Here is a 23,424-nt window from a genome sequence, read left to right on the forward strand (position 1 = left end):
TTATCTGTGGAATTAGCAGTGTGGAAGAAGAGAGTTCACCTTCCAGGTCGTTCATTTCTGAGAAGTTTCCTGGTATTGTCTCTGGGGTTCTTCCTTCCACTGTTTTTGCTGTTCTTTTATCTGGAATCCTGTTAATTGGACATTGGACCTCTTGAGTTGATCTTCCAATTTTCTTATGTTTTTCCATCCTTATTGCTTGTGTTTGTTTTTTTCCTTCCTGAGAGATTTCTGAGATTTCTCAGTATTCTTTGCTAACTCTCAAATTGAATATTGTTAATTTTTGCCTATTATTTTTAAATGTAAGTCTGTTCATGTCCACTCAGAGCATATCTTCGTGTCATGTATACAACATTTTATGTGGGAATATTGTCTAAATTTTTTTTTCTAGTTTCTTCATCCTCTCTTTACTCACCTTCCTCTTCCTCCCATTCTCCTTTCCCCTTTCTCTTCCTTTTTCTTCGCCCCTCCTGTTCCCTCCTCCCTCTTCCCTTTCTCTTCCTCCTCTTCTCCTGCTCCCTCTACCTCTCCCCCTTCCTTGTGCTCTACTTTCTACCTGAGAGCTTTCCCCCAGCTGTCTAGCTACCCTGGCTGTCTCTTGGTTAACAAGGCACCTAAAGGGGACAGAGGTGCTCTCTGCCTTTGCAGGGCCTAGGGGTGTGGGTCTCAGTGATGCTATTGTGACAGACTCCAAAGTGACAGTATATGGCATACTTTTTCCCATTGAGATATGCTCATTTACCTCCAAGAGGACTTGGCCAGTTCGGCCTGGGGTTTGGGGGAGAGGGGAGAAGCCTCTCAGGGGCTCATGCCTGGAAAGGTGCCTGGAGAGATCTCTTGCAGACTCTTAAGTATGTCTCACCTCTCCGCTCTGCTGTGTGAATCCCTCAAGAAAGCTGACATTTCCATGTCTCTGGTTCAACGTCCAGTTGACTGGCTGGTCAGGTTTGGGCAGCCCATGGGATGTGCAGCAGGTGTCTGATTGTTCCTCATACAGGCTTTCCACCAGTCTTCTTGGTGTTAGCTCTTTATCTGAACACAGAACATACCCACATACATGTTCAGCTTATTTTCTTTCAAGGAAGTGCAGGTGTTCAGATACTTTGCAGTGGGCATCAGAAAGAATAGTGTTGCTAGTCACTGGTATTCTGGCTAGCTCGGATCTCTCAGAGCTCTTTAGCACACAGTTCTTAGCAACGTAGCGAAGTATTCAGGTTTCTTTGACTTGACCATGCCTTAAGATGAATTAAATAGCTGTATTTCAGCTTCTTCGAAATCGCCCATAAACTGTTGACAGTTAATGTCTTGCTTTCCCTGTTTGAGATGAACTACTGGTTAAGTGCTTTGAACATTCCAATAATCTCTTTCTCTAAGGAGGCCATTCCTAGGCCTTCTTGAGAAACTAGTGGTCAGTTACTTTGGAAAGTGACACTCCTATGAGCAAGTAGAAGCAAAAAAGTGAACAGGAGCTTAAAATCTTTTATGATGAAATGTACAGGCATAAAGGAAAGTGCATAAAACACATACGTACAGCTTGATGAATACTGAAGTGGATGCCGCTTTATCTACTACCCAGATGGGACAAAGAACATGACCATACCTCAGAAGCTTCCTGCATTCTCCCAGATCACAACCTACTTGGGCTTTTGTGATGATCATTTCTGTGCTTTGCTTTATAGTTTTACCACCTCTGTGTGGATACATGAAATACATTGTTGGTTTTGCCTGTTTGTGGACTTTATATGAATGACCTCATTTGTGTATCATTTTATATCAGTTGTTTGCAAGATTCTTGCCACTCAAGCCAGGATGTTGCATGTAGTAATGAGTTGTTTAATTTCATTGCTGTTCGAGATACTGAGGTTTGTATATACCAGTTCTGTCCACTCCACTGAGGATGAGCCGTTGTTTCCAGTTTGGGAGTCACTAAGAGCTCTTCAGAGAACATTCACGTGTATGTATCTTTTGCACATGTGTGTAGATAACCTCCAGGATGCATACCTAGAATTGCTGAGTCTTAGAGATACAACTTAACTAGGTGATGTCAAACAGATTTTCCAAGTATTTGCACTAACCTGCATTTCTACTAGCAGTGTGCAAGACATTTGATAGCTGTACTGGTAACACTTGGTATTTTTAGGCTAAAATCTTTGCAGATATGTGGGGAATCTAGGTGTATCATGTTGTGGTTTTAATTCATATTCTCTAATTACTAATAAGATTGAACTCCTTTTTATATATTGATTAGACATGAGGATTCCCTCTCTTGGAAAGTACGTGTTCGAGTCCATTTGCCCTCTCTCCCCCAGTGAGTTGTCTTGTTTCTTACTAATTTGCAGAATTTCGTTATGTATTCTGAGAACCTGTCCTGTGATGGACTGTGGGTCAGGTGTCTTCTCCCATTCTGTATGTCTGTGTTCACTTTCTGGGCGGTGTCCTTTGAGAGCTAGAAGTCGTTAAATTTAATGTATTTGGATATTAGTCTTTGCCTTTTTGATTAGGGTTTTTCATGTCTTAATGACCTTTGCATGTCCTTCCTGACCCCAAGATCAAGAAGGTATTCTCCTCTATTATTTTCTAAAAACTTTTGCCATATTTCTTTTCCTATTCTAGATAATTCAGCTGGTATTGATTTTAGGCTGTATCTGTTTTTCCATCTGAAGACCAGTTGCCATAATCTCCCCACAAATTTTTCAGTGTTGCCTTTTACTTTGCAACCTTCACAGTGGGGTGATATAGTTTCAAAGTCTCATTTCCAATTCTCTGTGTCCTTTGGATGTTTTTTTCCTCATTTTCCTTATTCTAACTTTAGTAGCCATTTGGAAGGGAGCACAGTGCTTTTTAAAATTTACCACATTTAACTTGAAGTCAGTCTTTAAATCATCAATATTTATTCTTGTGTGTGTGTGTGTGTATGTATATATATATATATATATATATATATATATATATGTAAAAAAGTCCAGGCCTAGTGAATCACTTGGCCAAATGTGGCACCATATTTAGATGCAGTGATAGCTGGCAGGTCCATGAGGCTGACAAGGCTGACATAAAGTTTGAAGTTAAAAAAAAAAAAAAAAAATGGGACATTAACACTTATGATGACATTTGGCTTGTTAAGGAAATGTTCAATTCATTAGGCATCCCCTTAAAAGAGTCAGGGAAAAGAGGTGTAATTAGTAATCAAAGAGACTCTGTTTCTTTTATGAAAATGATCTTATTCCATTGCAGTGTTAACCTTAAAAATAAAACTGCCAGTTATTTACCAGCAAAAGTGGGTTTATTCCAGCATAGCAGAGAACTGCAATCCGGAATGAGCAGCCTTTGGCAAAATCGTAGACAAGTCCCCAGAACAAAGGAGAGGACTGCTATTTCATATAGAGGAAAGAGGGGAAGGCAGGAGGCCTGGTGGACACGAAGCGCCCCTTGCAGTAAACTGCCTCCTGCCTGGATGGGAAAGTCTGTGCACCGGCGAGGTCCCCCTCCATGAGTGGTAGTGCATGAGAGCACCCCCTGCTGGCCGCCTGACTCCATGCGAGCAGGTCTCTAGTTCTACAGTAGTTACCATGTAATAAAACCATTTTAAAGAAACCCACTTAAGTGGTCAAAATATAAAGCTTGGATTCTTAAAAGAGACCGAAAATAAGTTCATGTGTATAAAATACTCAAACAGGCAAAATGACATACTCCATAATTGCTTCATAGGATAAAGTTAGCTTTACTCAAATTTGGTTAACTCTAGATAGCAGAACTGTGATTATAACATTTATGATTTTTGTAGTTGAATTTTTAATAAATAACCAGTCTGCCTTTACTGTGAGGAAAATACATAGTAGTGATTTGAAAAGTATCTGGTTGTGTGGACACTGCAGATTTTGGTCTCATTTATGATTAAGTATAAATTATGTGTAGTGTATTATTTTTATTGCGTTACATATATTGTAAGTAATTGTGGTTAAATACGTGTTCGCACCTGTTCATCTTGCTGTTATTTCAGTCAGTCACTCCGTTTAGTCCTTCGGCATTTCACGGCCTTTTATAATCTCCTTGTACGAGAAGTTGCCACTAGCCTAGGGTTACAAGACCTGTGTAGTGGGACACCTGTGATGAAATAGTGTTTGAATTTGCCAGCCAGGGATTACTTACTTTTTTGTTGTTGCAACACTGTATTGTTGTGATGTCAAGGGCTGCTGCAGGAACATTAAGAGTTAAGAATTCCTGTTCTCTAAAAGAGATCGGTAAATTGTGAATGAAAAGCACCAGTTTATATGCCATCATATACTCCAGACATCCATTCGATTCAGAAATGTTTACTGACATATGCAGACTTTTAAAAAGTCGATCTTTGAAGTGCTGTGAATGGTGGGTTTTTCCCTCTATTCAGTCATGAGAAAATTTCATCCAAAAGTTTCTTTCCTGGGGACTAACTTGATGAGGGACCAGGGGTGAGCCAGTTACAGATAACTACCCGAGTGAGAACTCAGGAGTCAGCCAACTCTGAGTGGTTGATAGTTCAACCTCATGTTTTATACACATTTGAAAGCTGTTTTTGATGACCGGGGGTCCTGTGATTACAAAGAGAGTGAACATTCCACATTTTCTTGATTGACATTTGAAGTTGGTTGATGTTCAGTGTACTTGTGCAAATCATAAGGTGGAGATTATTTATTTTTTTCCTTTTACACACCGGGAAGTAGGAACCTGTGGGTCCACTCTGGTTAGTGGTAGAGTTTGGGTTCACAGCCAGGTTTATCTTTACACTGGATGTTTTGGTCTCCATGATAGAGCTAGATTCTAGCTTTCTTTTCAGCCTTCCTGTGGTTTGGGCAAGCAGTGTGATTTCTTTTTGTTTCTTTGCTTTTTCCATGTGTACACTGGGCATGCTGTTTACATCATTCTGTTAATTAGAGGCCTTAAGTGTTATTTTTAAATACTTTGAGATATTTAGAAAGACTATTATGTTATATATAATTAATGTAATCTTATATAACTTTTTTCTTAAAGAGCTTGTTTTAAGTATCTAGGCATTATCCCTGTTGATTGTAGAGAATGCAGTTCTTAACAGAAAATCTAAGCATGGAGAGGGTCTGTTAACTGCTTCTCTTTGCCCCTAGTTGGGCAGTAAGTAGGTCTGAGAAGGGAGGGAGAGGTGAGGTTTCCTTGATGCTTGAGAACTAAAGATTGTAGCAGTTTAATGAGGTAGCTTATGTTGAAAGCACTTTATAGACCATGAAACATTGTAATTCAAAGGTATCTTGGGGCGCCTGGGTGGCTCAGTGGGTTAAGTGCCCAACTCTTGATTTCAGGTCAGGTCATGATCTCACAGTGGTGGGATTGAGCCCTGTGTGGAGTTCTGGGCTGAGCATGGAGCCTGCTTAGGATTCTCTCTCTCTTCCTCTGCCCCTCTTCCTTGCCCCTGCTTTCTCTCTAGAAAGAAAAAGAAAGATATCCTGAGTGAAACATCTTACGTATGAATGAGAAAAACTCGAGAGAGATATTAAGTGGCATCTTAGAATATGAGAAATATTGCTCTAATACACAACCTTGCTTATCCAAGTTGAGCCATTAGGATAGAAGTGAAATAACCTTTCTCCCCAGTAGTAAATCATTGGAATTGGGAAGCATTTAGTGAGTCAACAATTTGCTCTTTTTCTGTAGATTCCTGTGAGCTGGATAAATCCCTCAGGCAAATATCATATTGGCATTAAAAATGGCTATGACTTCTATCCAAAGGCGCTCAAGGAAAGGATACAGGTAATGTCCAGTCTAGAATCAATGACTTCTTCCTCAAATTTTTTTCCTACTGAAGGAAAAAAATTTTCATAAGATCCTGTTAACTCTTAATTATTGTGGAGACCGGGAGCCTTTCAGACAATGACTGCTTAAAGGTTCTGGTCAGTGGAATGTTACCCATTTAAAGTCACCATTCTTAATCTTGGATACATGGCTAAGTTTAGAGAATGTTGTGAATACATTGAAATTCAAGTTTTTGTATATTTGTGTTTTTCTGGGAGTTCGAATATAGCTTTCATTGGAGTTTTGAAGGACTTTTTTTTTTTTTTTTTAATCTCCAAAAGGCTAAAGACTGTTTAAAGTTGATTTAAAGCCCTGGCCGACTTATTTATTCCTGGTCCTGTAGCTTCTATGATAATTTGTCCCATTTTTCTTAACCATTTAACTAGGCTTCTTGATCTCAGTTAGTCATCATTCAGTACTAAGAAAAGGGTTACTCAGACCAAAGCAGCTAAAGTGTGGAAAACACAAGTCTGTCATTAGAGAAATAAGAATTGCAAATTGAAGAAGGAGGAGTCTGCTTTAAAACGGAGCTACTGAGTAAATCTTTCTGTGATGATGGAAGTGTTCAGTATCTGTCCATCATGGCAGCCACTGGCCACAAGTAGCTGTTGAGAACTTGAAATGTGACTAGTAGGAAAATTTAATTTTATGTAATATTTTAAAATTTAAATCTAAGTAGCAACACATGGCTCCCATATTTGCCAGTACCACTTTAGTAGATTGCTATAATACTGGTAGCTGATACAGGTTCAGAGTTGCAACTGCAAAGGAAGATGTGATCCTTGAAAATGAGCCTGATGGGTAAGACCTATGGAACGTTTCATCTCATCATAGCATTGTTATTTGCTTCTCCACGGGGTCTGTGAACCATAAGAACTACTCAGCATGTTGCATATATAACCTTTACTTATTTGATTCTCATCGTTCTGCAAAAAATAAGGTTACAAAAAATGCATATAACTTACTGGATACTAATTTATTTTAAAATTTCAGGCCGAAATACACATAACGGTATTATGCACTATCTTAAATTTAATCAGTTGTATCAATAAGATGCAAATTAACATGCAAATATAGAGTAAGTTAATATCAACCCCCTCCTTAGCTCAGTGGAGTTGATTGTTTTACTGGAAAGGATTTTTTTTTTTAAACTAGCAGACCTCCACTGGGTGGCACTATGGGTTAAAGACAGCAGAGATGAAGGTGAGACCAATTTCAGTAACAAAGAACACTGTCAAATCCAAGACAGGAAAAAAACAAGCCAGGAAGGGAGGAAGTCTAGGAAGCCTGCATGTCTCTCTTGCGGCCAGTCTTACTCTTGTGTTCCGCCTACATGGCTTAAGGCAGTCCTCAGTTCCCTAAGGGCCAGTGTGTAGTATTTGCTTTTATTGTAAATGCCTGGGAATTCAGTTTTTTTACCTGACATGCTGTTATTAATCCTTGGATGGGCTGAGATTGGGACATACGATGTTATCAAAATACATTTGGTTGTGCCTTGCTAAATGTGTTCTCTTAAAACCCACGTGTAGTGAATAGTTTTAGTAATTGACCCATTGCTTTATCAACTTGATGATAAATGATTTTTTTAGCCTCTGTGTGAAAATTGTGTACCATCACAACTGATAACAATTAGGTCCATATATAAATGACTGGCTAGGTTTACCTGGGTATTTGTCAACCTCGTTGTAAGGTAACTTTTGTGTCTTGCAGAAAGAACGGAAGGAAAAAATCTGGGATCCTGTTCACAGGGTGGCCCTTGCAGAAGCCTGTAGAAAACAAGAAGAATTTGATGTTGCCAACAATTGCCCTTCTCAAGTTGGTGCCAGTGGCTTTTATTTACACGTTACCACAGAACCATATTTCAGAGTTCTCAGAGAATCGGCAGACTTTTTTCACAAGTTTTAAATTGTTTAATTTTAGTAATTTTTCTTTTATTCTGAAATCAATTTACACATTTTTCACAACTTCTCATGAATTACCACAAAGTGAACACTCCCTCCCATACCTCTTCCTAATCATTGCTCCCTTCCTCCTCCAAAAGCAACCACCATTGCCTGTTTTAAATTTGCAGAATGGAATCATACAGTGTGTCCTTTTATACATCACTACTTTCAGTCAGTGTTATGTTTGCGACATTCATCCATGTGTGAGTGTGGAAGGAGTTTGTTCATTTCTCTTGCTTATGATGGATGCACCACAATTCATGCGTGCATTCTGCAGATCAATACTTTGTTTTCAGTTCTTGGCTCTTGTGGAAGATGCTGTTTTGAACATTCTCGCGCGCATGTCTTTGGTGGGTCGTAAAGGGGTAGTTCCAGTTCATATTCCCGCAAGGATATGAGAGCTCCCATTATTTCACATCGTTAAATAGCTGTTACATTTCTTTTAATCAGTTAATCAAATGAAGATAATGTCTTGGTTTATAAGGAAAACAATACGTGCTAGTTGCAGAAACTTTTTGGATAACACGGGTGTGTAAAGTAACAAGCAAGAGCCTCCAAAGTGCCACTCCCCAGGGATGGTACCAACAACCTGATGTTTATCCTTCTGAATCTTTCTTTTAATGCATACATGTACCTTTTCTTAATCAAAAGTGGAATGGTATTGGTGGTTGTCAGCCCTGGCTGCAGATTAGAATCACATGAAGAGCTTTGTGCCCTAGAGAGGAATTAAATCAAAGCCTTGGAGGAAGGCTGGCATTTTTTAAAGCTCCCTGGAGCTTTAATTAATGCACAGTTAGGGGCGAGGACTACTGGCCTCAATAGATCTACATACACATTTAACTTGCATTTACTTAATCTGCGTACAGCATCCCCTTTAATTGGGTAATTCACCCTCTTTAGCTGCATTATTTTCTGTTAGGTCACTGTTTGTCCTTCAGCCTCTTACTAGTCACATTAAATGTTGTATTTCAGGCAGTACGCATATCAAGTCAACTTTATAGAAGGAGGGATCTAGATTTAATTATCCATTTGATTTTGTTTACCAACAATGTCTGTATAATTGTTTTTTTTTCCTTTAAGGAGGAGTAAATGTTGAATATATTGAATAACTAAAAATGAAGCGTAACCAGATTTTTGGAACATATGGAAATTACATTTTAATTCAGTAAGACTGTTCAGGTGAATGTAGAGCAGTCTAATGTAGTACGTAGTTTAAACAAAAATAGTTGGCGTGTAACAGTTCTCATGGTGATGGATCAGAATGGTTAAATAGCTTATCTATACAAGGTCAGGAATATAGTATGTGTTTAGCATGTTCTAAAAGACAGAAGGTAATTTGTGGTTTCTCTTATTTATTTGGATTCTTAAACAGATTTCAATGGAAACAATCCTGATTAAAAAAAAATCTAAAGGTCAATAGATAACCTATTTTATAGCCATTTTAGAGTTAATTTTGGAAATTAGTTGTGCAGATTATAGATATGTGACTAAATAAGTCTTGGTCAAATGATACCATCAACATGGAACACTGTGTCTTTCCCAAAGCGGTTGGAATAAATAAATGAGAGATTGACTAAAAGAAGTATTATTTTTAAAGTATTCGATATATTAATTAATATCTGCATCATTAAATTGAACTACAAGTTGCATAGATATAAAAAAAATTTCTTACATTTTTCCAGAGTAAAATGGCTTTCCTGTTGGTCACACTGTGTCTTTGGTTACATGTTAATATGTTGTGTGTTTCAAGAACACAAAATGTACTAATATTAATATATGTTCTTATTGATTAGGCAAATAAACTAATCAAGGAGGAACTTCAAAGTCAAGTGGAATTGCTAAATTCTTTTGAGAAAAAATATAGTGATCCTGGCCCTGTGTATGACTGCTTGGTGTGGCATGATGGTGAAGCCTGGAGGTAAACATCATGTATTATATAGATCTTCACTTAAAGCTGTTTTTATCTACTCTGAAGAACATTAAATTCTCAGAACCGTCCAGAGAATTGGTTTAAGTGACATTAATATCCCTAAGCAAAACTGTTGGACAGCCGAATTGGCTTTTGGGTAGTTTTGGATAAGCTCTTTGAACTTCTTGGTATTTTAGGTGCTAAACCTGTCCCTTGTGTGTTTTAAAGAAGCTTGTTTCATTAACCAGACAGTAACTTAACCAGATAATAGCAGGTTAATCATTGGTAGACATAGAAATGTTCCTGACCAGAGCTGGGCAGTTTGGAAAGTAACTGCAAGAGAATACTAGATACAGAACTGAGCGTATGTGGGAAATATTGGACAGGGACTTAAGGAAATATTCTAATATTCGCAGGGATGGGGTAGTGGGACAATAGGTGGTTCAGTTCCAATGTTTCCTGCATGTACTGAAAACACTGCCAACTTTGTCCTGAGGAAAATATGTTTCCAAGGTCCTTAAGGCAGTTGACAAAGGAAGGGATCCATGCAACGGTTTGTCGACATTATTCTAAGACAGCTTTTAGAATTTTTGCATTGCAAATGAAACTTAGAGGAAATAAAATCTGAAGTCACTGGAGTAACACTTTAGAAAATGTTATAATTAATGAAAAATGCAGCAGAATTGTGGTTTCAGGTGCTACTGGAAATAATTTTTCTGATTGCATTGTACTGTATATCGTGTAGGGCTTCGATTCCCTGCCCCCATCTCAGGGTTAGACACAGAATTTTTTGAGGAGAATCTTAGAGACCCCAAATTACCTAAGGCGAGTCTTGGCACTGTCATTTCAAAAATGCCGGCCACTTCTGAGGGGAGGTAAAGTGACCTTAAGTGCCTTGGTTTTTGTTTCTACAGACTGTCAAAGCTGCCCTCCTCCTGCCACGCTTCCACTGTTGAACCCATATCACTACCCTTAGCAGGGAACCCAATAGAACCATACTCTTAAGTATTCGTCAGGATGTACAGGGTCAAACGCAGTCACTCTCTGTTGAGAAAACTGTTTACAGAAGATTACTTGAAGGAAAGAACTGTTAGTTGGTTTCTTTTCAGTGGTTTTTGACCTTGTTTTCTCAGGTTTCCTTTGAGTTGGATGAAAGCTGTGGACTTTTTTCATAGAGGATAGGATGAAGAAATGTATTAAAAATGTCCAGGAATTTATAACCCATGCCCCCTTTCCTGCCCCCTACCTTCCACAAGTACTCTAATCCTATCCGTGAACCTCATCTCCATGTTCCCTTTCTGGTATGCTAACACCTGTTCCTTGAACTGAGCCAACCACCTTCAGAAAGTTATACCCTGCACCAATATGCATACTTGGCCTCTGTGGAATTACTTAGGGGAGTCACTCAGTTTTATGTTGATATTTTGATATGGTGCTTGAAGTGTTGAGTCACTGCATGTTGACGGTGGTTACAAGAAACTGATTTTTGGAATGTGTCACTGTATTTGCTATGAGAATGTTGTCAAAGATGTTGATTCATTCATTCTTTCATCATTGGGCAAATATTTGAGTACTTTTCTTCGTGCCAGGTAGACTCTAAAGAAGCTATTCCGTGGACTCTAGACTCTGTGAAAGCCAGTGTGAGAACATCTGAGCCCGTCCACAAAGCATCAAGAAAGATTTTATTGAAGGATCAGCTCAAGTTAGCAGACAGGGAAGGGGCAGGGGTTAAAGGTCCAGGAAAAGGCCCAGAGGAGATGGAGAGACTTCCAGGGATGTAGAATGTTTCATGGGCCGGATGAAAATGGGGCAGGACTTCCGAGATGATTGCCGGGATGGAGAACTGGCCAGTTACATCTGTAACTTTTAAGAACCCCAGGTGCTAACTGTTTTGGCAAATAGGATTTGGTGGCATACGTTTTACCTGTTGACCTCAGTCCAGATTCCATTTGACATGCTACTTGTTTCCTGCTTGCTCATTTCCATTAGTGTTCAGTCTCCTCTGTCTTGCTCTACTGTATGTCTTTTTTTGAAATGCCATAAATCATTTTAGCCGCACACTGATTGGGTATACATAAAAACAAACAGTTTCAGAGATCCTTCTGTCTAAATTGTCAAAGTTTGTTAATGAAATATATGCCTTAATATTTATAATAAATGTCCTGTCTGTACTAGTGGGCTTCCATTAATTCATTGTAGCAATTGTGATTGACTCTAGCTTGTTAAAACACAATTCTTCTTATCTAGAAAATGCACACAAAGGCCTAATAGCTGAAAACATAATATTGACCTTAAATGATGTGCATTCCACTTATGACTTTTATTTTAGATTTATTTAGTTTTAACCAGACTATTTTGTAGTATTTGGAATACATATTGTAAAAACTACAGAGGTAATAAAATGGGGAAAGAGCAGACAGGACAACCATAAAACTATGTAGAAAATGCTGTTTGTAAAAAGTAAATGTTTGCCTGAGGCTGTTACAACTGTGGGGAGGGGATGAGGCAGTTTGTCGTTCATCTAGTGTCAAGAAACCTGCATCCGCCATTGGATTCATTAAGCCAATTCTAAAAGAAGGGAGTAAGGCCTAGGCTGTAAGTCGTGATCATCCTGAATTAGTCTGAAACTCTAGGCCAAGCTTTGGTGAAATATCTTAAGTAGTTAAATGGTTTTCTCCCTGGACTTTTGTGAAGGACAGTGTTCCTAAAGCCTTTTATCCATGGCTTCATTTAAGGGCTGGTTCCTTTAAGCTTCTTACTTAATCGTTACTGATGACTCTGAGACAGAGGACTCTAAACCTGGCAGTTACTGTGTTTGTTGTCATAAAACAGGGCAGTAAGAAGGTACCTAATAGACCATACCACATTATTTTTGGAAAGCCGAGAAAATAGATGAGTTTCACTATTCTCAATTTACAGAGCCTGCATTGATTCGAATGAAGATGGGGACTTGAGTAAATCTACCGTGTTGAGAAACTACAAAGAAGCCCAAGAATATGGTTCTTTTGGCACAGCTGAGATGTTAAATTACTCTGTTAACATATATGACGATGGAAACCTGCTGTCCATTGTGACCAGTGGAGGTATTTTGTTTCCGATTTGGTAACTAGAGATAAATTTGTAACGTGGTAAGGTGATAAATTTCTGTAGCCAAGAAGAAGCCTTATAGAGAATTTAACTTAGAGATTCCACCTAAAGAACTAGGTGTGTGATAATAAATGGGATTTGATTCCCTGGCAAGGTGTTGTTTTCTTTAAAGTTGTAACCATGTAGGATCTATTCCAAGAATACAGATGTAGTCCAGCCACAAAAAAAAAACACCCAACATAATTCATCTTATGAAAATTCTTTTGGAAGGAATTTTGCTTCTGTGTTGCTGACTCTTGAGCAGTTCACCAAGTACAGAGTCGGGTAAAAAGATCCTCATGTGGCATTCTGTGTAATTTCAAAGAAGTGGGAAACTATCCATATACCCATGGACAAAAAAGTTTGTTTAAAACTGTGTATTGTTGGGGACTATTATATAGCAAAATGAATAAATCTACATATACCAATATTCATAAATCTCAAATACATAAATTTTAAATAAAAATATATTGATAAAACATTTGTGTAAAATTGTAAAACATGCCAAATAATACCACACAGTGTTCATGGGTGTATGTGTTTGTATGATAAAAATACAGATGGGAAGAATCTACACCAGCTTCTACATAGTGGTTACTTCTAGGAAGGGAGCCAGGATAGCTTTAACCCTTTCTTACCCCCCTCTCACAGTATTACTGAATTATAGTTGAAGTACAATAAACTGCACATACATACACAATTTGATAAGTTTTGATAGACATGTACACCTAGGAAGCCATCACCACTGTCAAGGTAATGGACATATCTATCACCCCTCCCAGTCTACTTGTCTTCCTTCGTAATCCACCCTGATGTACCCGCCCCATATAGCCACTGAACTGCTTTCTGTCAGTGCAGATACTTCGTGTTTTCTGGAATTTTATAGAAGTAGAATAGTTCCGGTATGAAATCTATCCATATTATGGTTATAAATAGCTAATTCCTTATCACTGAGTAGTGGCTCATTGTGTGGATACACCAGGACTTACCCACTCACCTGCTGGTGGACACTCAGATTTTTCCAACACTGGTGTGTAGGTCTCTGTGCAAATATGTTTTTGTTTAATTTGGACTGGTATCTAGACAAACCAGTTGGGTATGGTAAATATGTTTAACCTTTTAAGAAACAGTAGCTGTGCCCTTTTATACTCCACCAGCGGGGTGCAAGGGCTCAACAGCTCCATATTCTTGTGCACATGTGGTGTAGTCAGCCTCCTGTGACATTTAGATGCTCTGACTTGTAAGTGGTGATGTCAGGTGTTTTGGGGAGGAGCAGGGGCGGGGGGGATTACATTAAAATCTAGCTTCCCCTTTTTTTTTTTTGAGAGAGTGGGTGTGAGAGTGGGGGAGGGGAATGGAGGGATAGAGAGAGGGAGAGAGAGAAAATCTCAAGCAGGCTCCATCCCAGCACAGAGCCCAACACAGGATTGAGTCTCACAACTGTGAGATCATGAGCCAAGATCAAATGTAGGATGCTTAACCGACTGAGCCACCCAGATGCCCCAAGCTTCCCTATTTTTAAATGGGAAAAATGAGAAAGGAAGAATGGGTAATATTGGGTCCACAAAGGGGACACTTCTGCGTAAACACATCAGGAAATAAAACATTGTCGAAGCCCATCATGTCTGTTCCTAAACATGCATCCTCTTAGAGTTAACCATGGTCCTGATTTTTTTTTATCACCGCATTAGATTGAACCATCCATTATTGCTGTTTTTATAGGTCAGAAATGATTAAATAGTGGCACTTTCACGTAGTTCAGTCTAACATGTGTTTCCATTTATATAAATGAAATTATTCAGTATATACCCTTTTGTATGTGGTTTCTTTAGAGCAACCTTATTTTTGTGTGCTTCATCTCATAGTGTTTAGAAGTAGTTGATAATGGGGCACCTGGTAGCTCAGTCGGTTGAGCATCTGACTCTTGATTTTGGTTCAGGTCATGATCTGACAGTTCCATGGGTTCGAGCCATGTCGAACTCTGCACTGGCAGTGCAGAACTGCTTGAGATTGTCCCCCTTTCTCTCCCCCACCCCCCTGCTTGCACTGTCTCTCTCAAAATTAATAAATAAACTTAAAAAAAAGTAGTTTAATATTTATTGCTGTGTGATATTCAATTCATTAATATACTATGTATCCATTTACCATTGATGGATCTTGGGGTTATTTCAGGTTTTGAATTTTGCAAGCAATGCCACCGTTAATGTTTTTGCACGTATCTTTTAGTGTACATGTGCACGCATTTGTGTTGGGTGTATAGCTGGAAGTAGAATTCCCGGATTGTAGGGTATTCCTGTGTTCAGCTTTCTGTAATGCTGGTCTATATCCTGCCAGTAGTGTGTGGCTGTTGTCAGCCATAAAGTTTTAGCCATTCTGAAAGGTATGCCGAGGTATATCTCATTGTGGCTTTTTTTTTTTTTAAAAGGTTTATTTATTTTTTTTAATTTTTGAGAAAAAGGGTGTGAGTGGGGGAAGGGTTGAAAGAGAAGGGAGAGGAGCAGAGGATCCAAAGTGGGCTCTTTGCTAACAGCAGCAAGCCTGATGTGGGGCTGTACCTCACGAACCACGAGATCATGACCTGAGCCGAAGTTGGACCCTCAACTGACTGAGCCACCCACGTGCCCTCTCATTGTGGCTTTGAACTGCACTTTCCAGAGGACTCATGAAGTTGAACATCTTTTCGTATATTTATTTGACATTTGGTTATCATCTTTTGTGAAATGCTTTTCAAGTGTTTTACCCATTTTTCTCTCGGATCTGAAAGATCATATGGATTTAAGCTCTTTGTCAGCTGTGTGTATTGCAGATACTTTCTCACCTTTGAGACTTGGATCTTGTTCTCAATGGACGGGATAGAATCCAGGGTAGCAGAGTAATTCAAGGTTTCACTTTTTTATAAATTATTGAGAAGAGACTTAAGATGATAGTACACAATTAGATGTTAAAATGAGAGTATTTTTATTAGATTATTTTATTTTATGCTTAATACATAAATTGAATGCTTAAAACTTGGAACCCATGAAAATATTTTGTCATTTTCCCCTCTTGCTGCCTGTAGGAGCTCATGGGACACACGTAGCTAGTATAGCTGCTGGGCATTTTCCTGAAGAACCTGAACGGAGTGGTGTAGCTCCCGGTGCTCAAATTCTTTCAATCAAGATTGGCGATACAAGACTAAGCACAATGGAAACAGGCACGGGCCTCATAAGAGCTGTGAGTGTTTGTGAGGTGTTGATTTAGAAGATTAATGATGGATAGTGGATAGTCTTGGATATTTTTAGTCTTATAAAGTGTTCTTCAATTCACTAGGAATACATTAGACTGTATTTGGTATATAGGACTTGGTTTTAAGAAGCAAAAATGCTTATTTCAGTTTTAAGTTATTTTTATTAAAAATTATTCGATAAAATTTTTTGGAAAATATTATTTATGTTTTACTTTTCATTTCCATTAAGCCCCTGACACACTATTTTGAGATACTTTAAAAACCCCAAACAGACCTTTTCACCAGCTTGCTCCATTGGTCTAGGAAGAATTGAACTCATAGTCTGCGTTTCATTTTAACGTATGGATTAGATTTTACTTGAACTTCAGTGATTTTAGAATTCAGTCAGAACCATTCCATTCTGCACCTGCTAGTTGTGTTTTTATTGACTACTTACTATACTGTGTCTCCACCTACCCTTTAAGTTTTTCAGCTTCAAAGTAGAATGGAAGTGGAAGTAGAATATGATTGGTTAAGAAACTGGGAGTCCATGCCTTTATTTTACTGGTCAGTCTTTCTGTAAATTGCTGCCTCAACTAGACTCTTCATCTTTTTAATAGATGATAGAAGTCATCAATCATAAGTGTGATCTTGTCAACTACAGCTATGGAGAAGCTACTCACTGGCCAAATTCTGGGTGAGTGTTCTCAGGCGCTCGTGAGCCACAGGCTCGAGCTGACGAAGAGCATTAGATGTTTCTGTGCCTGGGTGGCACGCCACAGGTGAAACCGGGCATTCCCCTGGCTCGGTAATAAGGGCGGGTCTCGTGGGCTCCCGGCCCCCGTTCTGTGTGTGATGTGGTCATTCCCTCCCAGCCGTCGAGACCCGCCGGCCCACCCGTCCACTGCTGCACTTCCGCGTTCCCAAACAGTGTGCTTACCTGACGGAACGTAGACCGCGCATCTCGGTCGCTCAGCGTCGCCTTTGATCATTTGCATGTACTCTTACATGGCCTGCATGGCCGTTGACAGCGTCTGTTCTCCTCAGAGACCTTCAGCAACCCTTCCTTTCTTCCCTCGGCTGATGTTCTCACCTCTTCCTTTCCCAGAGACGATAAAAGCCCTGAGAGGGGACTCCTGTCCTTCCTGCAGCCTACCCTGACCCCAGCCCCCCTGCCTTCCCTTCTTGTAGTAAATGAAGTGCCCGGGGCCAGAAGTCCCTCAAGCACTTGCTGTGTGGTTCCCATTTCCCCTCTCCTTAAAAACTCCCGTAACATCCCTCTCCTTTCCTGGATTAATACCACTCCACAGGCACGCTCTACAATCTGCTGCCTTTGAAACAGACAGATCTCTTCATTTCACACTGCTTTCCCTCACTCCTCCAGCAAAACTTGGTTAATGGTGTGTATTCGCCACTTCTGAGGCTCCTCAGCACATTTTGACATGTGTCCCAGGTCTTCCTGCTGCCAAATCCAGTGGCTCAGCCTTGGTCTGTTACCTCAGCTTTTTTTCCCCCAGGGTAATAACTTTGAAATTATTTAAAGTGTTTACTTGCCTAGTCATCATCTCTCCCCCATTCCCATCACCAGCCCATCCATATCTGCGTGTCACCCAGTGTCTGAAGCTCTTTCATAAAGCCCTACCAAAAGGGAAATTTTACCGAGCCTGGTTTGCTGTCCTCAAGCAACGTAATTTTCTCAGATAACCAGTATTAGATTTCTTGCGACATGTCCCTCCCCGCCCCACCGCCATAACAGTCAGCCTGTCGTGCTCATTTCTTTCCTGAATGTAATCTTGCCTTCTTCTCTTGCTTCAGTACCGTTTTCACCTAAGTGTATTTCTTTCTCTCTTCCTTTGTTTGACCTTCATCCTATTAAAGCCACCTTTCCCTGATACTCTTCCCCTCATACCCCGTGATTGTTGCATCTTGGCCCTACGCCTTTTTTCCATTTCCTGCATTTCCCCAACTGTCTAACTTCGTTTCTTTTATTTAATACCAGTTTGCTTCTTGTTTGCTGTCAAGTTCTCGCCAGATCCTTTATTTTAAATCTTACTCTTAAGTTCTTCCTCTTGCCCGTTTCCCTTTCATCTTTGCCACTGCTCATAGATCTGCATAGGAATCCCCTGAGGAGTCACTTCTGACCAAATCATTTTAAGGGGAGGTGGGAGTCCAGCTGCCTGTTGCCCCACCGTCTGATCCAATCCCTGCCTGTATTTCAGTGTTTGCTTTTAGTCCTTTGGGTTTATTGTCCCTCCATCTATTCACCGTCGTGTCTAGCACTCTTCCCCGTTTACCGCGGTCTCACAACTCCTTCCTTACGCTGAGACCCAGCTGGGGTGTACCACTTGGACTGGCCGTGCCATGTTCCAGCGTTCTGGGGCTGGGTGTGCCACGGGTTACTTGCCCTGCATTCGAACAGCGTGGGGTGTTATAAACAGTGGGAATAAGGCTAAACACGTATAGTTTGAGAACGTCCCCGAGTGATTCTCATGCACGCCTTCTTGTAGCCACTGTTTGAGTTCTACTACTTGGAACCCATATTCTAGTTTGGTTTCTATGTACGCCATATTTGAAAGCATCTTCACAGTATACTAAGACATTTTTTTGAAAAGTGGGACAGTTTTCTATGTCCAAAGGAATTCTCTCTCTCTCTCTGTGTCTCTCTCTCTCAGGAGAATTTGTGAAGTCATCAGTGAAGCAGTGTGGAAGCATAACATAATTTATGTTTCCAGTGCTGGAAATAATGGTCCGTGCCTTTCTACCGTCGGTTGTCCCGGTGGAACTACATCGAGTGTAATAGGTTAGTTTCCCGTTTCAGAGCTGGACTTAAGAACAAGCCAGCAAACCCCTCAGCGAATGTGATGTTAATCGCATCTCTTTTGCATGCAAGACACCGGGAACCTCCCGTGTGTGCCCTCAGGAAGCACAGGTGTAGTCAGACCTGCTGGTTCAAAGGCGACTGCAGTGAGTGGCTTATGGAAAGTACAGGCACAGCCGGGGCTCACAGAAGTGCAGTTGCTTCTGATTTGAGAATTTAGGTGAGGCTTTCTGAAGTGTGGCAGCGAGGATTTCAGTAGGCAGAAATGAGCAAGGGAAGGGTTTTCCAGACTGAGTGAACAACGTAAACACAGATGCTTGCTTCACTTTTTATTTACGGTGTATGGCGGCTAATTTTAGTGTGGTTTCCTCCTTTTCATTTCTTGTGGGACATACAGGAATAGTCAGATGTTGAGAAAGGGAGCTTTATTAATAAGAGCAGTTGAAACACATTTATTCCATGAATGTGACTTCCTTCCCGCTACTTGGTCTGTCGGATGTGATGCACTCAGTTGTTTTTTTGCTGTCCTTGGAGGGGAAAAAATGCCTGTCAACAAGAAGAATTAAGGGAAATCAAAATGAGTTGTGCTCATAATATTAAAGTGGTAAAATTAGCTGTAGCTGCCAACCTGTGTGAAAACACCCACAGAACATAACACCCTCCCCCTGTTTATTTATTATTTTTTTTTAATGTGAGGCATGAATGAGGAGGATGAACCGAGAGAACAAATAGGTAGTAAGTGATACCTGGAATTATTTTCTTTATTTTCACATTGAGAGCACTATAAGGCTTATACCTCTTAGCATTTGTAATTGGATGCATGACAGTAGAAACTGTTTGGTCCCAAATGATTTTTCTGGTGTATACATCAATAACTGCTTGAATAGATACATATTATAGTTGTTACTAAAGGCATACAGTTACTGTAGATGTTATCGATACATAGTAACATCTGGGTATCAAAGTTCAGAAACTAGTCCTTTAAAAATTTTTTTTAAATAATAGTGATCTTCAATTATAGGATGTGCTTTTATTTGTAGCTTCTAAATCTCAAGCAAGGTATAGCTTATTTTGTGTGATTTAAAATTTCTTGGTTCAGTAGTTCTGTTAAATCCTGTGTTGAGACAACAGTACCTACCAGTGATCTGTCCTTTGTATTTTAGTTCTCGAGATATTTTAAATAAAATGAAACCAAATAGGTCTGAAAGGTACCTACAGATCAAAATACATTATTCTCCCACAATACTCAGTATTTTGTCATGTTCTTACCCCCAGATTCACTGGAAATTTGTAAACTAAATTTTACAAAGTGATTACAGTTTTGTGTGTCTGCATTGTTAACCTAAATCCTGTTAACTCACCTATTTTATCCAGTCTTCTACTCTGTGTCTGTGTTTGCTATAAAGAAGAATTAGGAGCTGGTGGACCTGGATTGTAAGTCTTTCTCCACCAGTCCCTGTGAGCTTAGTAAATTTTTTTCAGCCCTCTCGAGGCTCTGTTTCCAGATTTCTAGAATGAGGAAACTGAGTTTGATCCCTATAGGTCTATGAATTTAGAGTCTTTGTGACTAGTCTGCCTTTACACATTTATCTGAAACACCGAAGCATGTTAATGTCTCCGCTGTTTGCTTGTTTTTACAGCCGTTTCGGGGGAGGGGGTACTGCGAACTTTATGGGTAAGAATATTGGATGCAGTGGTCATTTAAAAATGAAGACCAACTAATTCCCTTACTTTCCTAAAGTTATATTTTATAGTTTATAACACATTTATCTTTCTATCTTATACATACACACAGTTTTAGGTACATTATTATATTTGATTCACATAATAACCCTGGTAGATATTTTTATGGTCAAAACCAAAGCACCTCGTTTAACATCTGGTACATAGTAAACTTTCCTTATCAGATTTTCTTTCTTTCCATTTATGAGCAAGCACTAAGTACAGGGTGACTAAGGGATTTACCCAAGTGAGTAACAGTGATTTGGAACGAAGCAAGTGAACACATAAGCGAGTGAACAGTGGATTTGGAATGAACATCTAATTTTGTGTCCTTTTGTTAACGATGAAATTCATCCCGTAGGTGTTGGTGCTTATGTTTCCCCCGACATGATGGTTGCTGAGTATTCCCTGAGAGAGAAATTACCGGCCAACCAGTACACGTGGTCTTCTAGAGGCCCCAGGTGGGTTGAGAGTGGTACACGGTCTGTTACACATATTTTGTTGAACTACATGGTGGGGAGGAACAGAGTTTTGATAACTTTACCAGTTCTCTGGGTTTTTACTTTTTCAAGATTATCATTTTGATAAACAGTCTCATTTCAGGGAAACATCATTCAAGGAACAAATTATAATTATTTCATTGTTAGCTGTATGACATACCTGTTCTGAGTGTAAGATTAGAAAAATTGGTTGGAACCTGGTCAAATGTCGTAATGCTAGATTCAAATCCTCTGAGTTCAGGAATCTTCGTAGTCTTTTCTCAATAATTTCTTCTTAAAAAATAAGCTTATTTCAATGGTTGAGTGTAACGGTCATTGAAAGCAGTCGGGCTGTAGGTCTCCATGGGGATCAGCAAGCTTTGCCTGTGCCATCACATCAGCCTACCTAACTGGCCTAAACGCTACATCACTGCACAAGAGCAACTAGGGATACAGTTGGCTAAGGTTTATGTGTTTTACATTCAGTTAATAAAAGTATTATTAAATTTACTAATTCTCTTCTAAAGGTGATTTCGAAACGTTTTATCTTATAGTCAGTATAACACACCAAGTATTAGAAAATGTTTAAACCAGACTTCGTTGTTAGTCTTATTTGCCCATAGAACTATAGAATAATTAAAGAATTATTTTAAGAAAATGAGTTAGTCAATTATGGGGGAAACTTGGATTAGGGAGATACTGGTTCACAAACCCAGTTATTCTAGGAATTGAAAGAATTTGTTTCATGTTTTTACTGTGCTATGAACATGGAATCATACTTCAAATACATGGTTTAACTATTAGATTTAATTATTACGATATGAAGTCTAAAACATTGACTCATCATCACTGAATGAAGCACATTCTGTGTACTATTTGAAAAATCTTCTTTGTCAGGAAAGGTTGTTAGACATACAGAATTTACTTGACTTCCTGGTATTTGCAAGTATGGCACATTTGGTTTTTCTTAACAAATTTTTTTAAGTTTATTTTTAGAGCACGTGTGCAAGTTGGCCGGAGGGGGGGGGGGGTACCAAGAATCCCAAGCAGACTCTATGCTGTCAGCACAGAGCCCTGCCACAGAGCTCTATCCCATGAACTGTGAGATCATGACCTGAGCTGAGATCAAGAGTTAGACGCTTAACTGACTGAGCCACCCCAGTGCCCCAAATACGGCATATTTATTAAAAGACACATTACCAAACAACGTCTACATAAGCATGTTTTGAATTTGTATTGCCTATTGTATTTTAGAAGAACATCATCACTTTTTAAGGATACTTACATAATGTTTATGTAAAGTTTTTTTTTGGTAAGGAATATGTAAGGTTTATATAAAGAATATTTATATGGGCGCCTAGGTGGCTCAGTCAGTTAAGTGCCCGACTTTGGCTTGGGTCATGATCTTGCGGTCCGTGGGTTTAAGCCCTGCATCAGGCTATGTGCTAACAGTACAGAGCCTGGAGCCTGCTTTGGATTCTGCATCTCCTCTCTCTTGCCCCTCCCCCACTCATGCTCTGTCTCTCTCCATCTCTCAAAAATTAACAAATGTTAAAAATTTTTTTTTTAATTAAAAAAAAAATGTTTGTTTTTAAAGTAGACTCTATACCCAACACGAGGCTTGAACTCACAGCCCTGAGATTGAGTTGCACGCTCTATACCCAGTAAGTCAGCCAGGAGCCCCCAAATTTTATTTTTTTAATGAAAATTGTATTTACATATCATGGGACCCTTTTTGGAATACTTATTAAATGTTTTATGATTAGCCACTTTAACAGAGTAGTGGGAAATGACTACAGAGAAGCAGGAAGTAGTTAGAATTCATGACTTTTCCTAGTTCTTTTTTCCAGTTGTGAAATGCCACTTGCTCGTTGTGAGTATCGATAGACAATATAGATGGTGCAGATCACATGGGGACATTTTCAAGGACATTCTTTTAGTTACTCTCCTCCTGTACATAAATGCGAGATCACATGATTCAGGCACCCCCATAACGTCTGTCACTCAGTAATACCATATGAAAATCTTTCCAGGTCAACAGGTATTTATTTACCTGGCGGTACTTGTTTTAAGGTATTCACTAAAGGGGGGGGGCGGGCACCGGCCTATTTCAGGAGGAGGATCTTATTTGCATTGCTTTCAGCTCTGTATAAATTTGAAACCAAATTGCACTAGTATTCCTAGCCAGGAATAAAAATAGTTCAGTCAGTGGGAGGAAGGGTGGTAGGAGGGAGAGGCCAACAATTTATGGGGAATTTATGGCCACTCTTCCAGGGAGGACACAGTAGTGTGTCATGTTATTCCTTTGCTTGGGGCACAGGGCAAAGCTTGTGTTTGCCGACTGTGCGATGAGCTCTGTGGATTTTTTATCTCATTAGATCTTGTGCAGTCAAAGCCCTAAACAAGGCGGCTGTGTTGACTTGAGCTGT

General features: G+C 39.5%; 1 protein-coding gene across 6 annotated transcripts in view; it reads left to right on the forward strand.

Annotated features, from left to right (window-relative positions):
• The window catches only part of TPP2 (tripeptidyl peptidase 2), a 67,900-nt gene that overhangs the window by 10,663 nt on the left and 33,813 nt on the right, over positions 1-23,424 (forward strand). For all 6 annotated transcript variants that reach the window (XM_049647180.1, XM_049647182.1, XM_049647181.1 and 3 more), the window contains exons 3-10: positions 5,656-5,751; positions 7,504-7,608; positions 9,530-9,654; positions 12,565-12,728; positions 15,830-15,984; positions 16,597-16,673; positions 18,649-18,776; positions 20,878-20,977. In XM_049647180.1, the coding sequence (XP_049503137.1) occupies positions 5,656-5,751; positions 7,504-7,608; positions 9,530-9,654; positions 12,565-12,728; positions 15,830-15,984; positions 16,597-16,673; positions 18,649-18,776; positions 20,878-20,977 (950 nt within the window). The remainder of the gene's footprint in view (positions 1-5,655; positions 5,752-7,503; positions 7,609-9,529; positions 9,655-12,564; positions 12,729-15,829; positions 15,985-16,596; positions 16,674-18,648; positions 18,777-20,877; positions 20,978-23,424) is intronic.

Source organism: Panthera uncia (assembly GCF_023721935.1).
Source record: "Panthera uncia isolate 11264 chromosome A1 unlocalized genomic scaffold, Puncia_PCG_1.0 HiC_scaffold_16, whole genome shotgun sequence".
In the NCBI taxonomy this organism is placed as follows: Eukaryota; Metazoa; Chordata; class Mammalia; order Carnivora; family Felidae; genus Panthera; species Panthera uncia.